A 17495-nucleotide genomic window follows, 5' to 3' on the forward strand; every position below is an offset into this window, starting at 1 on the left:
TTCAGAACTGCCAACCGGAAAAGGTACCCTCTGCAAATCCTACAACGTATCCCCACTTGCAAAGACTTCACAACTTTTCGGCCGCCTGTGACTTTTACCACTCCTCTGGAGCTAATCACTTTTAATGACCACCGCCCCCCTCCCCCAGGAAGAATCACTCTACTCAGCCTTACACTTCGTCCCGGCAGCAACCGACTGAACCTTCCCCCCGCGTCTCCGGAGCCCTCGGCGCCCTTAAGACATCTTCACCAGTTTGTCCGCGGTCCCGACCCTGAGAGCCCCGACTCCTGCCTTCACGTCCCTGAGCTGCCCGCCCCCAAGCCCTTCTCAACTCCCAAACACGGCCGCAGCATCACCTGGCTCCCCGCTGTCCTACGCGTCCCGGCGCCGCCACACACCTCGCCCCTTTCACCCAGACCTTGCTCTCCGAATCCTAACCCCTCCCCGAGGCGGGGGCTGGCAAGGGCTCTTGGCAGCTGCAATGAGACTCCGGAGGCCGCGCGTCCCCCTCACCAGGCCCCGCCTGGGCCTCTCGGCGCGGCTGCCCTCCACGGCCCCCCTGCCCGAGCCGTGCTTACGCCGAACAGTAGGGCAGCACGAGCCCAGGACTCGGCACTTACTCGGGAAGGTAGGTGGAGGAGAAGGAGCTCCACTTGTGTAGCGCGTAGGGCAGAAGCCGGCACTCAGGCGCCGCAGCAACAGCCCCGCCAGCCGCCATCTTGTCAGCACCGAAGCAGCCGCCACCGACCGCCCGCCTAGCCGAGAGGAGGGAAGGGGCGTGGCCTGCACTTAAAGGGGCCGCGGCCCGCCTGGGCGATCAGCTCTCCGAGTCTCGCGTCGTGAGCGCTGCCTGAGGCAGTGAGATGCACGAGGGTTGGCTATTCACTCTGGGGGTCTCCGCCGCTGAACTCTCCTGAATGACTGACTGGAGGAAACTGGCCCTGGAGGGAGAGCACCTGAGGGGCTCTCCAGTGGGGCTTGTAAAGGAGTGGCTTAAATGACTTTTCTTGAAAGCAGAGGTAAGGGAAAGGCCAAAAATATTGTGAAAAGAAATAAATTGTAGTTGTGGGCCAGGATGGGAAAATGAGAAGAACTTGGAGAAGGGACCGCCAGTGAGACTGGAAACCACGGCTTACTGCAGTTTCTAAATTCTTTAAGGAAACGCATTGAAGGAAACCAGTGGCATAGCTAACGGCCCTTCCTTCTGGAGTTGTCCTGGTTTTAAATGTCTTGTCGCCTGGTCCACACAGTCACATGGAGACAGGAAGAGGAAAGTCTCGAGTGTCCTCTCGCCCTGCTCAGTTTTCAGTGTGTGAGGCCCTTCGTGGTAAGCATCTATTGGGAGCCCGCTCAGACCCGTCTTGCGCAATCCGTTTGCTCAGTAATGACATTCACCCAGAGGCCAGAAAAACCCTGAAGGAGTCGGGAAGCTGGGTGTCGTCATTCTTCCAGCTGGTAAGTCTGCCTACATTAAGCTGACAGATACTTATTTAGCCCCCAAATTCTGAAAGAGCAAGAGACTGAGAGTTTCAAGAACATGACCACAGAGGGACTAACAGCCCGTATGCTCGGAATTCCATATGGTCATTGTGTGTGTGCTTAGTCGCTCAGTCGTATCCGACTCTTTGCGACCCCATAGAGTCATAGACCCCATAGACCTCTCAGCCCGCCAGTCTTCTCTGTCCATGGGATTCTCCAGGCAGGAATACTGGAGTGCGTTGCCATCCCCTCCTCCAGGGGAATCTTCCCAACCCAGGAATCAAACCCAGGTCTCCCACATTGCAGGCACATTCTTTAGCATCTGAGCCACCAGGCAAGCCCATGGGCATCACACCGGCTTCTTATCAAAAAAATGAACACTTGACTTGAAATATCTAGCAGCTTTAGGTCATGTTCCCATCAAATACCTGTTGGTTTAGCGTTGGGCATATCTATTCCTTGTCTTAGCCACTTCAACACCAAGAACTCTTCTCTCCTCGTCTAAGAGGTTCTACTCCTGCTGCACAGCATCTTCGTTTCCACCTGACCTGACTGATGGAAAAACTCAAGCAAAGCAGTTTTTTTTTGTTGTTTTTTTTTGTTTTTTTTTTGTTTTTTAGTGAATGACCGAGTTGAAACACCTTGGTACTCTCTTTGTATTCTTTTCCCATTATAATCCTTAATCTGCCCAAAGTGATTAAGTACCCGAGTGGGTTGCCATTTCCTTTTCCAATCTGCCCAAACTTCCCCAAATCCTTTCCTGACTTCCAGCTTCCACAGGGGAGAGCTTGGTAGTGGCCTCCACTAGCATCTCAGATGGAGAATGCCAAATAGAAAGGCAACAGTATGTTAATCTTTAAAAAATCATATGTGTTCTGTGTGTTGCAGCATGTTAGAAAAGTATTTGGTTCTTGACATAATGCTATAACCCCAGAAATGAAATTGGGACTACAGAGACAGTGGAAGAGGCCAGAGAAGGTAAATTAGTTCCAAAGATGATTAGTGGTTATTTGGGCAGGGGGAGAGGGGGGGAGATACTTTTAAGAGGAAAAGGTTAAGATAAAGGTTAAGATAATAACTCAGTTCAATTAGTTTGGGACTCGGAATTAGTTTTGGACTCTTTTCAGTGACTTTCTATTCCCTTCGGGTAACGCTGAAAGTCCTTAGCATAGGCCTTTCATATCCTGCTTTGATTACCTGTCTAGTCTTCCCTCTCTCCTTTCTCCTTTGCACTCCTTACTCCAGCCACACTAAACTAACACACTGGCTGAATTGGCGCCTATAATTCTGTGCTCTCTCTGGTCTGTAGGGCTTAGTCTAAGCCAAGCTTGGAATACTCTCCCCACTTTCTTCATCTTGCTAAATTCTGCTTGTTTTCCAGATTATTTCATTCTGGAAAATTGGTTGTCATCACCTGTTTTGGGGTTAGGTGCCATTTTTTTTTTTACATTTCTCTTGTCACCTTGAGCTTCCTTCCTTATTGTAGCAAACATCACAATACATTTTGATTTCCTCTTTATTTCTCATTCTCTCCTCCTAAACTATAACTCCCTTGAAGGTAGGATTCATGCATATTTTGTTCATAGATGTATCCTTAATCCTGTTAGTCTTGTGTATAGTGGGTGTTCAATAAATATTTATTGAAGAATGAATTAATTGTGCTAAAAAGGAATAAGAATGCCAGGGACTTCTCAAACTACAAAAATGTATCCCTGAGGTGTGATAGCCTCAGAGAATGTAAAGATCCAGGATAGCATGGCTTTCCTGCGCCACAGATTTCACAAATGGTACAATAATTTAAAGCATTCATATGTTAACAAAAATACAGATAGGGATGTTATGATTCTGAACCCAAAATTCATATAAATGTTAAAATGAAATAGAAGACTAAAGAAATTTCAAAATCTACGGAAGTCAGCCATAGTTCAGATCTCCTAAGGGTACGTATTTACCTCCTCTGCCTTTGGGGAATTGCCTTAGTTGATGGGGTTTATTGTAACGATACTGGGAAAGGCCTGGAAACTGTAGGCAGCCATTCTAGTTCCCCACACTCAAAGATTAGTATATATTGATGACCTCATGGAGAACTGGACAATGGATAATCATTTTTCAGGGATCAACAGGTCTAGTAATCCAGTTATCTTGTCATCTCCTAATAGAAATCTTCCTTTACTCCCTGATAATGTCTCAACATGTTTCTCATAACAAATACTGCTCAGAGAGAGTAACTGATTATATTTGGCTTATCACCATTCACTGTCTTTTCCTGCAAAAAAGAAAAAGATTTATTGACAGGCTGTGATATGCCAGGCCCTGTCCTAGAGGCTAGGGAGGCAGGGATAAACAGATAAGCCAGACAAGGACCCTGCTTTCATGAAGCTTACATCCTGACAGGCCAACATATAATAAATGTAGTAAACAAGTCAACTAGATAATTTTATTCTGCACATTTTCGGTGCTAATAAAAGACTATAGTGGAGTAATATTTAGATCAGATGGGAAACTGTCTCTAAGAAGGTAATGTTTGAGCTAATACCTGTGCAGTGCAAAAATGCCACCCATGCAAAGGCTGATAAAAAACATTCTGGGAAGAGAAAATAAGTAAGCTCTATGGGCCTGAGGGGAGAGAGGAATTGAAGAAGAAAGTGTAGTGGTAGCATAGTGATGGAGAGGGAGACTAGAATCAGAACACATAGGGCCCTTAGTCGTGGTAAGGAGTCATGACATGGAAATGTGAAGGGGAAACCTGTAGGAGGATTCAAGCCATGTGATCCACTTCACATTTTGTACAATCACTCTGCAAAACAGAAAATGGAATGGAAAGAGGCAAGAGTTGGAGGGAGGAGACTTGACAAGAGGTTAAGCCAAGGCAAGAAGTGATGGTGGCTTGCACTAACAGAGGAGGTAGAGAGAAGTGGTTGAATTGGCATGTATTTTGGGAGTAAAGCCAGCTAGACTTGCTGATGAGGGAGGGAAGGCAGGAAGAAATGAAAAGAGGATAATTCCTGGGTTTCATGTTTGCACCACTGAATAATTAGTGATGCTTTTAACTGAAAGAGGAAGATTTAGGGTTAGAACAGTTTTGAGGTAGAAGCAATCAAGAATTCTGACTTCAATGTACTATAATGGAAGCCTAATGGATATCCAAGTAGAATTGCCAAGCATCCAATGTGGGGATCTATATTGGTCAGTCTTATATCAGACCACCTCAAATAGGCACTTGACCTTCTTCATATCTCACCAATCAGTGCAAGCTTAGGCACTGATTCCTGGGTTAATCAATTTTTTTCTAAATAGCAGAGTCAGTATAGCTCTGGGTATAGCAGCTCTAGAAAGAAGAAACCATCTGTGGCAGCCTTCTGCAGAAGGGGATCAAGGGATACGGAGTAGTAAGGGAAAGAAACCCAGAGTATACATCAAAAATCTTGTTTGCAATCCCAGTTCAGCTACTTTTCCAGCTATGAGACCTTGGGAAAGTCACAACTTCTCAGCATCTCATTTTCCACTACTGCAAAGTGGCTGTAATAAAATCTGTCTACTTCATAGTGAAGGTTTGAAAATCAAGCAAAAGAAGAGGGCCTAGCTTGTTTGCTATAAGTTCTCATTTTAATTCTCACAAAAACTCTGAGAGAGAAATATTGTTATTCTCTTTTTCACAAATAAGAAAAATAAGACTCAGAAAGGTTAACTAATTGTTTGTTATCTTTAGTTTGCCCTTCTAGATGTGTAGGAGGGAGGAGAGTAAGCTTGGAGTGTGCCTTCCCCTGACCTCTCTAACTGTAAGCACAGTGGGCTGACTGTCCTTTCAACCAAAGGTCACAAGTCCTCCCAAGTGGCCTCTCTACACAGCTCTCTGGTACTGGGTTCCAGTAACCAACCCCTCCCCGTGCTCCCTGTGGTTTCCCAGTATGTTCTCAGATCTTTATAAATAGTCCCTTTATTAAACCTCTCCAATTGCCCAATTTGAGAATGCCATCTGTTTCCAGCTGGGACCCTAACTGTTACAGTAACTTATCCAAGGAAATATAGCTAGTCAGTAACAGAGCCAGAATCTCCGTTTCAAAGAGCCCATCTTGTTTGATAGGATCCCCATTCCTTTCAGGTGGGAAGAGACTGAGCAAACTGTAAAGTGCTATTCAAAGATAGTGTTGCTAGTGTTGAAAGTGTCAGTTGCTCAGTCGTATCTGACTCTAACCCCATGGCCTGTAGCCTGCCAGACTCCTCTGTCCATGGAATTCCCCAGGCAGGAATACTGGAGTGGGTAGCCATTCCCTTCTCCAGAGGATCTTCCCAACCCAGGGATCAAACCCAGGGCTCCAGCATTGCAAGCAAATTCTTTACCGTCTGAGCCACCACGGAAGCCCATTCAAAGATAAGATATGGTCAAATAATAAAGAGTTTAAAAGCAAAACAAATCCAGCTGACTTTATTTCTAGGCAAAGGAACATAACCAATTGACTGAGAGGGAAAAGGTGTTTTTTAATTTTTAGGAAGGGCTGTCATAATGTGTTGTACTAATTAAAGATTCAAACAAATACTCTAAATAGGCTGGACTAAATCCACAGCTTTGTATATATAATTGGTTAAAACAAGCCCCATACTTCATTGGTCAGGGAAAAAAGTCTTCAGATAGGCCCTTTAAGGGTTTTGCTTTAGCTTACCAGGATCATTCAAAGTTCATGGTTTCTTTAACAATTTCCAGCTGGTTAGGAGAGTTGAAGCACAACACAATACTCAGTGTGCTTGCTATGTGGTAGGCAAGCCCTGCTGTAAAAAGAAGAATTTCTCTTCACAATATTATTATGCAATAATAATATGAAGAAACTAATACCCACATATGTTCAATGTGACATCTAAGGTCATTTTACAACTGGGCTGTTTGCAGATCTGAATCTATTAGAATCCAAGCACCTAATTCTCAGTCTCTTTTTCCCTAATATAATTAATGAAGGGGCTTCCCTGCTAGCTCAGTCAGTAAAGAATCTGCCTGCAATATAGGAGACCCCAGTTTGATTCCTGGTTCAGGAAGATCCACTCAAGAAAGGATGGGCTACCCACTCCAGTATTCTTGGGCTTCCCTGGTGGCTCATCTGGTAAAGAATCTACCTGGAGACCTGGGTTCCATCCCTGTGTTGGGAAGACCCCCTGGAGAAGGGAATGGCTACACATTCCAGTATTCTGACCTGAAGAATTCCATGGACTGTATAGTCCATGGGGTCACAAAGAGTCAGAAACGACTGAGTGACTTTCACTTACTCACTAATTAATGGAAACTTTTTAGGTCTACAGCTACATTATTCTTTAAATCCTCTGTAACTAGCACACAGTAGATACCCCCAAAATATTCCTGAATTAAATCTCAGTTCCTCCTGAATTTCTTTTCACTCATTGTCTTAGTTTAGGCTGCTATAACAAAAATACCATAGACTGGGTGGCTTCAACAACAAACATTTATTTCTCACAATACTAGAGACTGGGAAGTCCAAGATCAAGACACCAGTAGATTGGTATCTGGAGAGGGCCTTCTTCCTGGTTTGTAGACAGCCAACTTCTTGCTTTCACTCCTGGCCCCCAAGATGTATGTCCTCACAGACAAAATACATGCATTCCATCCCAACAGCCCCCCAAATCTTAACTTATTCCAGCACCAACTCTAAAGTCCAGGAACTCATCTAAATCAAATGTGAGTGAGACATTCTGAGGCAAAATTCCTCTCCAGCTATGAACCTGTAAAACCAAAAGGACTAGAAGAGACATTCCCATTCCAAAAGGGAGAAAGAAGAAATAAGGGAGGGGTAATGAGTCCCAAGGAAGTCCAAAACCTAGCAAAGCAAACTCCATGATCTCTTAAATCTAGAGACTAATCCCTTGGGCTTGACACTCTACCTTCTGGACCTACCTGGAGTATCCCTGCCCCAGGAGCTCTGCCAAGCCAGAGACACACCCACCCAGGGCTCTATCAAGTGGCAGCCTTGTTCTCAAGACTTTTGTTGGAGGCTGTATGGCCTGTTGAAACCAAGGTGATCCTCCCCACTTCCCAATCCACATACCTTTTAAAAACTGATTTCTGAATTGCCTTCAGAGTCATTCTTGTCTTTTGTTGGGTAGGGTGGGAGGTGGTGGGGGAGGAGACACTGTGTAGCTTATTACAGGATCTTAGTTCCTCTATCAGGGGCTGAACCCTGGCCCTTAGCAGTGAAAGTACCATGTTCTAACCACTGGATAACCAGGGAAATCTTGAGTCTTCCCTTGTCTTAAAGAATAGCTTATGTTCCAACTAAATAGTTCTATGGTCCCACTCCTGTAAAATCCAAGAAGTCCATCAGTCCTGCTTTCTCATTTTTTTTATGATATGAAATGAGAAAGAACATGCTTCTCATTTTTTGTAATATGGACAGGCTGAGAATTTTCCAAGTCTTTAAGTTCTGGTTCCATTTTGCTTAAAAGTTCCATCATCAGTTCATTTCTCTCTTCTTATATTTTGCTGTGCAAGTAATCAGGAGGAACCATGTAGCTCCTTCAACACTTTGCTTAGGAATTTCCTCAGCTAGATACCAAATTTCATAACCTGCCAATTCTTACCTTCCACAAAACACCAGAACCTGAACATAATTCAGCCAAGTTTTGGGCACTTTATAACAGGAATCCCCTTGCCTCTGGTTTCCAATAACATGTTCCCCCGTTACTATCTGAGACCAAAATGGTCTTTACTGTTCATATTTCTACCAACATTCTATTCATGGTTATTTATATTCCCTAAGAAGATGGAAGCATTCTCTCCAGCTCTTCTCTTCTCTTTCTGAGCTGTCACCAGAATTGCCTCTAGGCAGACAGCTCAAAAATTTTCCAGCCTCTGCCCATTATCCAATTCCAGAGCTGCTTCCATATTTTTAGGTATTTGTTACAGCAGCACCCCCACTTCTTTTTACCACTTTTTCTCTTAGTCAACATAACAAAGGCTGCTATAACAAAATAACATTTACTAGGCATCGTAAACTACAGATGTTTATTTCTTGCACTTGGAGGCTGGAAAGTCCAGGATCAATGTGCTAGTAGATTCATTGTCTGGTGAGAGCCCCGTTCCTAGCTTGCAGATGGTTGCCTCCTTGCTGTATCCTCACATGCCCAAAGGAAAAGAGCTCTCATCTCTTCATCCTCTTGTAAGGGCACTAATCACATCAGGGGCTCCACTGATGGTGTCTAAAGTTAGTTACTTCAAAGGTCTTGTCTCCACCTAACAGCGCATTGGGATTAGGGCTTCAACATATGAATTGTGGATGGGGGCTGCCCACAAACATTTAGTCCTTAGCAATAATTTATGACTATATTTTTAAAAAATAAAATGAGTTAGCCTAAGGACCATCTATAGTCAGAAGACTGAAAAAATTAAAGACATGGCAGCTATCAATCAATTTCTGGTCAGTAAATGAAGAAAATCACCATGGGCATCAGAAGAGTACATTTGCCTCAGTATAATTCCCATTGAACATTTCTCGCATACCAGGAACTTACGTATTATTCAGTCACTAAGTCATGTCCAACTCTCTGCGACCTCATGACTGTACCATGCCAGGCTTCCCTATCCTTCACTATCTCCCAGAGGTTGCTCAAATTCATGTCCATTGAGTCAGTGATACTATCTAACCATCTCATCCTCTGCCACCCACTTCTTCTTTTGCCTTCAATCTTTCCCGGCATCAGGGTCTTTTGCAGTGAGTCAACCCTTCCCATCAGGTAGCCAAAGTATTGGAGCTTCAGATTCAGCATCAGTCTTTCCAGTGAATAGTCATGGTCGATTTCCTTTAGGATTGACTGGTTTGATTTCCTTTCAGCCCAAGGGACTGTCAAGAGAGTCTTCTCCAGCACCACAATTCAAAAGCATCAATTCTTTAGCACTCAGCCTTTGTTACAGTCCAACTCTCACATTTCGTACATGACTACTGGAAAAACCATAGCTTTGACTATAGGGACCTTTGTCAGCAAAGTGATGTCTCTGCTTTTTAATATGCTGTCTAGATTTGTCATAGCTTTCCTTCCAAGGAGCAAGCATCTTTTAATTTCATGGCTGCAGTCACTGTCTGCAGTGATTTTGGAGACCAAGAAAATAAAATCTGTCACTGCCTCCACTTTTTCCCCTTCTGTTTGTCATGAAGTGATGGGACCTATATATTATCTCAATTAATCCTCAGAACAGCCCTGAAAGTGCACTCCGTTTGTCATGAAGTGATGGGACCTGTATATTATCTCAATTAATCCTCAGAACAGCCCTGCAAGTGAACTCAGATTAAAACTCCAATGTGTCCTCCCTATTATACAATTCTCAGGTGGATGCATTCCTAACATGCCCCCAGGATTTAGGATTCAGAAAGCCAAGAGAACAAGTCTGGTGTTTTCCTAAGGCTCTGCCTCAGCCTTACTTCTGTTTTCTCATGGTTTACATATTAATTCATTGCAACTTTGTCATCTCTGTTTAAAATCACTTCTTTGAGCACAACGCTGCCAAAAGGAGTAGATTAATAGCAAATACTAATATTTTCTAAGTAAAGGGCTATCCCTTTTATTTTCTAGAACCAAGGAAATTCAGCCTAGCCCCAGTGCGGGCTTTGCCCAAGTCACAGGTGAACCCTGAGACTAGCTTCAGGTATGAAGCTCAGGTCTTTCTTTCCCCAGGAGGTGGCAGCAGTGGCAGCAGCCTCCACTTGCTGGAGAAGTCAGGCAGAATTCATCCTTTCGCCTGTTGGCATCTAAACCGAGAAATTCCTCCTTCCAGGGACCACTTTATCCCTCCCTTGGTTTGCTGAGCTTGGTTGAAGCCAGGGCACAGCGAGTGCAGGGACTGGCAATGAATCCTCTCATAAGTGCCTAGTTTTTCTGTAAACACTTTGGTCTGAGCTGTGACCTTGAAGCATGTATGAAGGAGGACCAGAAAGTCTCTAGCCAGGGAAAAGAGCTTCAAAAAGAAACAGTAACCTGAACACTCATATCCACACAGGCGTAAATCCAGAGGACCCCAGCTCACAGTTTGGTGCCACAAAGAACATAGATTCTAATCCCAACCTCCCAGCTACCAGCCAACTGACCTTGTCATTGACTCTGTCAGAGCTGCAATTTCCTCTTCCACCAAGTATGGACGAGGTGATCTTTACGCACCTGCTAAATCTTAAATTATAAGTTAGTACCCTTTTATTTTCTAGATTAAGTAGGATTGGGCCTTTACCCTTTCAGAATTTTAAAAATTCTAGACACAACAAAGCACTACTGATTCCAAGTTAATCCCAGGTGAGCACAAATCCTGGCAAACACTGCCTAGGCAGTGGGCAGGAATCCCAGGAAATGTCTGAACACCGTGCAGCTATGGATGAACTGTCAACTGCTGGGGGTTGCTTTGCAAATTACCACATCTAAATGAAGCTGACAAAATAATATTCCAAAAAGCAATTAACACTGATTTCTACTGTATTTGGAAGCAAATGGTCTTTTGGGAAAAGTGAAAGTGACTCAAAAAAATAAAGTATCCCAGCCCTCTGGGTAGAAATGTTTGAGGTTAAGGGGATTCATCAAGTCACGATCTTTCAGTGCAGCTGTCCATGACCACTGTCAGGGTTAAACCTGGCCTTTGTGAAAGAGGAGATGGAACTAGCTCCTGTCTTTTCCCTTGTTTCATCCTGCTTGCTCTCACTTTTATTGCCTGGACTGCTTAAACACTGATGCATCGATTCAGTTAACACCTACTATGTGCCAGGTGCTGGCACCTAGCTATTAAAGAACTCACAATCAAGTAGACAGATATTAAACAGGTTAATATGCAGTCAGGATTACCATATATAATATAAGACATAATGGTAGTCATAGTGGTTAGCAGTAGCATTATCTCTGCAAGGCCACAGGTCAGATATCATATTTCCTTATTAAAGCTACCTCCAGAACATAGTAGAATCATCTAGAAACAATCCCATAGTCTACTGGCATTCCCTCCTTTGGGTCTTCAAAACAGTCTATTCTTCCTATTTCACATGAAAGTCAGCCTATTAGAATCCCTTTCTACACTAGGAAAGTTTAACTCCAGGTTACTATACATGGACATATCTCTGTTACCTAGCATGAAAGGATGGGACTGATTGGGAATTCCAGCTTCCTCCTCTATCTTTTCTCATTAAGAATATTAGCATAGTAAAAATTGTGGAAGTGTTAGTCGTTCAGTCGTGTCTGACTTTTTGCAACCCCATGGACTGTAGCCCGCCAGACTTCTCTGTCCTTGGAATTCTCTAGGCAAGAATACTGCAGTGGGTCAGTCAGTTCAGTTCAGTTGCTCAGTCGTGTCCAACTCTTTGCAACCCCATGAATCGCAGCACGCCAGGCCTCCCTGTCCATCACCAACTCCCGGAGTTCACCCAAACTCATGTGCGTTGAGCCGGTGATGCCATCCAGACATCTCATCCTCTGTCGTCCCCTTCTCCTCCTGCCCCCAATCCCTCCCAGCATCAGAGTCTTTTCCAATGAGTCAACTCTTCGCATGAGGTGGCCAAAGTACTGGAGTTTCAGTTTTAGCATCATTCCTTCCAAAGAACACCCAGGACTGATCTCCTTTAGAATGGACTGGTTGGATCTCCCTGCAGTCCAAGGGACCCTCAAGAGTCTTCTCCAACACCACAGTTCAAAAGCATCAATTCTTCGGCGCTCAGCTTTCTTCACAGTCCAACTCTCACATCCATACATGACCACTGGAAAAACCATAGCCTTGACTGGATGGACCTTTGTTGGCAAAGTAGTATCTCTGCTTTTGAATATGCTATCTAGGTTGGTCATAACTTTCCTTCCAAGGAGTAAGCGTCTTTTAATTTCATGGCTGCAGTCACCATTTACAGTGATTTTGGAGCCCCCCTCAAAAATAGTCTGACACTGTTTCCACTGTTTCCCCATCTATTTCCCATGAAGTGATGGGACCAGATGCCATGATCTTAGTTTTCTGAATGTTGAGCTTTATGCCAGCTTTTTCACTCTCCTTTTTCACTTTCATCAAGAGGCTTTTTAATTCCTCTTCACTTTCTGTCATCTGCATATCTGAGGTTATTGATATTTCTCCCGGCAATCTTGATTCCAGCTTGTGCTTCTTCCAGCCCAGCGTTTCTCATGATGTACTCTGCATAGAAGTTAAATAAGCAGGGTGACAATATGCAGCCTTGACGCACTCCTTTTCCTATTTGGAACCAGTCTGTTGTTCCATGTACAGTTCTAACTGTTGCTTCCTGACCTGCATACAAATTTCTCAAGAGGCAGGTCAGTTGGTCTGGTATTGTCATCTCTTTCAGAATTTTCCACAGTTTATTGTGATCCACACAGTCAAAGGTTTTGGCATACTCAATAAAGCAGAAATAGATGTTTTTCTGGAACTCTTTTGCTTTTCCCATGATCCAGTGGATGTTAGCAATTTGATCTCTGGTTCCTCTGCCTTTTTGAAAACCAGCTTGAACATCTGGAAGTTCCCAGTTCACCTGTTGCTGAAGCCTGGCTTGGAGAATTTTGAACATTACTTTACTAGCGTGTGAGATAAGTGCAATTGTGCGGTAGTTTGAGCATTCTTTGGCATTGCCTTTCTTTGGGATTGGAATGAAAACTGACCTTTTCCAGTCCTATGGCCACTGCTGAGTTTTCCAAATTTGCTGGCATATTGAGTGCAGCACCTTCACAGCATCATCTTTCAGGATTTGAAATAGCTCAACTGGAATTCCATCACCTCCACTAGCTTTGTTCATAGTGATGCTTTCTAAGGTCGACTTGACTTCACATTCCAGGATGTCTGGCTCTAGGTGAATGATCACACCATCATGATTATCTGGGTCATGAAGATCTTTTTTGTACAGTTCTTCTGTGTATTCTTGCCACCTCTTCTTAATATCTTCTGCTTCTGTTAGGTCTGTACCATTTCTGTCCTTTATCGAGCCCATTTTTGCATGAAATGTTCCCTTGGTATCTCTTAATTTTCTTGAAAAGATGTCTAGTCTTTCCCATTCTGTTGTTTTCCTCTATTTCTTTGCATTGATCACTGAGGAAGGCTTTCTTATCTCTCCTTGCTATTCTTTGGAACTCTGCATTCAGATGCTTATATCTTTCCTTTTCTCCTTTGTTTTTCACTTCTCTTCTTTTCATAGCTATTTGTAAGGCCTCCCCAGACAGCCATTTTGCTTTGTTTCATTTCTTTTCCATGGGGATGGTCTTGATCCCTGTCTCCTGTACAATGTCACGAACCTCCGTCCATAGTTCATCAGGTACTCTATCAGATCTAGTCCCTTAAATCTATTTCTCACTTCCACTGTGTAATTATAAGGGATTTGATTTAGGTCATACCTGAATGATCTAGTGGTTTTCCCTACTTTCTTCAATTTAAGTCTGAATTTGGCAATAATGAGTTCACGATCTGAGCCACAGTCAGCTCCCGGTCTTGTTTTTGCTGACTGTATAGAGCTTCTCCATCTTTGGCTGCAAAAAATATAATCAATCTGATTTTAGTGTTGACCATCTGGTGATGTCCATGTGTAGAGTCTTCTCTTGTGTTGTTGGAATCGGGTGTTTGCTATGACCAGTGCGTTCTCTTGGCAGAACTCTATTAGTCTTTGCCCTGCTTCATTCTGTAGTCCAAGGCCAAATTTGCCTGTTAGTCCAGGTGTTTCTTGACTTCCTACTTTTGCATTCCAGTCCCCTATAATGAAAAGGACATCTGTTTTGGGTGTTAGTTCTAAAAGGTCTTGTAGGGCTTCATAGAACCGTTCAGCTTCAGCTTCTTCAGTGTTACTGATTGGGGCATAGGCTTAGATCACCGTGATATTGAATGGTTTGCTTTGGAAATGAAAAGAGATCATTCTGTCATTTTTGAGATCGCATCCAAGTACTGCATTTCAGAGTCTTTTGTTGACCATGATGGCTACTCCATTTCTTCTAAGGGATTCCTGCACACAGTAGTATATATAATGGTCATCTGAGTTAAATTCACCCATTCCAGTCCATTTTAGTTTGCTGATTCCTAGAATGTCAATGTTCACTCTTACCATCTCCTGTTTGATCACTTCCAATTTGCCTTGATTCATGGACCTAACATTCCAGGTTCCTATGCAATATTGCTTTTTACAGCATCAGACCTTGCTTCTATCACCAGTCACATTCACAGCTTTCTTGCTTTGGCTCCATCCCTTCGTTCTTTCTGGAGTTATTTCTCCCCTGATCTCCTGTAGCATATTGGGCACCTACCAACCTGGGAAGTTCCTCTTTCAGTATCCTATCATTTTGCCTTTTCATACTGTTCATTGGGTTCTCAAGGCAAGAATACTGAAGTGGTTTGCCATTCCCTTCTCCAGTGGACAACATTCTGTCAGACCTCTCCACCATGACCTGTCTTGGGTGGCCCCACACAGCATGGCTTAGTTTCATTGAGTTAGACAAGGCTGTAGTCCGTGTGATCAGATTGGCTAGTTTTCTGTGATAATGGTTTCAGTGTATCTGCCCTCTGATGCCCTCTCGAAACACCTACTATCTTACTTGGGTTTCTCTTATCTTGGACACGGGGTATCTCTTCACGGCTGCTCCAGCAAAGTGCAGCCGCTGCTCCTTTCCTTGGACGAGGTCACCCCTCCTGACCTTGAATGTGGAGTAGCTCCTCTCGGCCCTCCAGCGCCCGTGCAGCCACCACTCCTTGGACATGGGGTAGCTCCTCTCGGCCACCGCCCCTGACCTCGGACGTGGGATAGCTTGTCTCGGCTGCTGCCCCTGACCTTGGATGAGGGATAGCTCCTCTCAGCCGCCACTCCTGACCTCGGACGTGCGATAGCCCATCTCAGCCACTCCTGCGCCATCAGAGCCTGGTGCTCTCAGTCACCACCCGTGGGATAGCTCCTCTCAGCCGTGCTTCTGCATGGTCTGCCGTGGCCGGCACGCTTCTGCACGGTAGCCATTCTCTTCTCATAGGACATCTTCCTGACCCAGGGATCGAACCCAGATCTCTCACATTGCAGGGGGATTCTTTACCATCTGAGTCACCAGCTGGAGTGGGTAGCCTATCCCTTCTCCAGAGGATCTTCCCATCCCAAGGATTGAACCCAGGTCTCCTGCATTACAGGCAAATTCTTCACTGTCTGAGCCACCGGGGAAGCATAGGTGATTGGAAGGTTATATAAGTTCCAGTGTTACTGAAAAAATGAGAACTGGATAGAGGGAACTTGGGAATGACAGAAATAGGAGAGCATGGTGATAGCAATTCTAGGAGGCTCCACAAAGAGAATAGAACTCGAACAGGTCAAAAAGTAAGGGAACACAGGAATGCCCAGTGGGACAGGGGACTGAACTGAGCTATAGAGTACAACAAACAAGCAGAAAAGAAGCCAACTATTTCTCCTGGTTCCCCATCTTAGATCCATCTAAGCACATCAACAGAAGCTTGTCTTCAAAGAGACACCAGATGTTGGAATCAGGTCAAATTATTTCTCAAATGTAGATTTTCATACAGACTTTCTTACCATGTTGATAATTTTGATTTGTTTTCTTCCTGTATATTTCCAAATAAGTTCAAAATTATCTTCTCCCCCCACTTTCAGGATCAGTTTTTAGCAATGCCACTTACTAAACATACAGTACAAAGTTTGAGAACCTCTGGCCTTTGGCCTAATTTTATCCAGTTTAATGTTGAAATTTCTGCTCTCATGCTGCTACGTCGCTTCAGTCGTGTCTGACTCTGTGCGACCCCAGAGACGGCAGCCCACCAGGCTCCCCCGTCCCTGGAATTCTCCAGGCAAGAACACTGGAGTGGGTTGCCATTTCCTTCTCCAATGCATGACAGTGAAAAGTAAAAGTAAAGTCGCTCAGTCGTGTCCAACTCTTCATGACCCCATGGACTGCAGCCCACCAGGCTCCTCCGTCCATGGGATTTTCCAGGCAAGAGTACTGGAGTGGGGTGCCATCACCTTCTCCGATAGCCCCCCACAATAACCGGCCTTACAGTGGGATTCTCTGATGAGCACGTTTCTTTGTGCAGTCAAGGTCAAAAGCTTTTTCCCGTTAAGCCTCAGGAGAGTGGCAGGCCAGAAGCTGCTTCTAACTAACAGCTGAGCTCTCCTCCTCCCTTTGGGGTTTCTCCTGAGAAGGCAGCCTCAAGCAACCAGAACTGCAATGGCACCTAGCTTGGATATCCATTTTATAAGGTTTCCATGTCAACTTTCCCACCTTATCCACCATGTCTACACTTAAAGTGATTTTAGTGCTTAGAATTGTGAGCAGTCGTTGATCAGTGTTTCAGAGAATTGGTAACAGGTGATGGTGGTGGAAATGCCACGTTCTACAGATCCCACATTCATCTTAAAAACAAACTGATATGCCTTTTTTTTTAATCCCCCACATTACTCGGTCTGTTGTTTCCTCTTTCTTTATTCATGTTTCTCTTCCACTTCCTCTCTCTTCCTACCTACCTATCTCCTTCACCGGTTCTCCCACCCTATTACTGTCTTTTTTATTCCTCTTACCCCTCATTTATCTATATGACCCTCTGCATCTTCCTGTCCTTCTGCATCTGACTCCATTTCTTTTACTCTATATTGTCTCCTGGTTATCGTCAACACACACCTCCCTCCTCTGTTTCACCATCTTTCTCACTTGTGGCTCCTTCGTTGATTGTGCTATAGAACAAAACCATTGTCAGATATTTATAATTATTAAATAAGAAATGTGTTCATTTTAAAAGCAGATAAATTCTGAAAATACTAAATTTTTCTCTCCAAGGAGAAAAAAAATACTTGCTCATAGTTTAGCACTCCTTAAATATTAACTATAATCATTATTTTTCTTAGAACTTCCTGTGTAGCCCTTCTCTTACTTTTTTTTTTTTTATGTAGTTTGGTGACCCTCAATAGAAAAATGGTTCTCTGTTCTTCAGTCATCCTGACAACAGCAGCTGACATCAATGTAGAAAGAGAAACAAGCTAAAAACAGTAGTTGAGTGTATGCATCCTGAATTACATATTCAGTTGCAAAATCAT

General features: G+C 43.9%; 1 protein-coding gene and 1 long non-coding RNA gene across 5 annotated transcripts in view; one reads left to right on the plus strand and one right to left on the minus strand.

The window, feature by feature from the left end:
- MKLN1 (muskelin 1) overlaps positions 1-17495 on the minus strand; it is a 380366-nt gene that overhangs the window by 203640 nt on the left and 159231 nt on the right. The window contains exon 1 of one of the 3 annotated variants that reach the window (XM_027538967.1): positions 621-761. The exons of the other annotated variants lie outside the window; for them this stretch is intronic. Within the exon in view, the coding sequence (XP_027394768.1) occupies positions 621-718 (98 nt within the window). The 5' untranslated portion in view covers positions 719-761. Of the gene's footprint in view, positions 1-620; positions 762-17495 lie in introns of those variants that run through there. 3 annotated transcript variants of the gene reach the window in all.
- Positions 853-17495, plus strand: part of LOC113891205 — a 50766-nt gene continuing 34123 nt past the window's right edge. For both annotated transcript variants that reach the window (XR_003510693.1, XR_003510692.1), the window contains exon 1: positions 853-1455. This is a non-coding gene — a long non-coding RNA (uncharacterized LOC113891205). The remainder of the gene's footprint in view (positions 1456-17495) is intronic.

This window comes from Bos indicus x Bos taurus, chromosome 4 (genome assembly GCF_003369695.1).
Source record: "Bos indicus x Bos taurus breed Angus x Brahman F1 hybrid chromosome 4, Bos_hybrid_MaternalHap_v2.0, whole genome shotgun sequence".
NCBI lineage: Eukaryota > Metazoa > Chordata > Mammalia > Artiodactyla > Bovidae > Bos > Bos indicus x Bos taurus.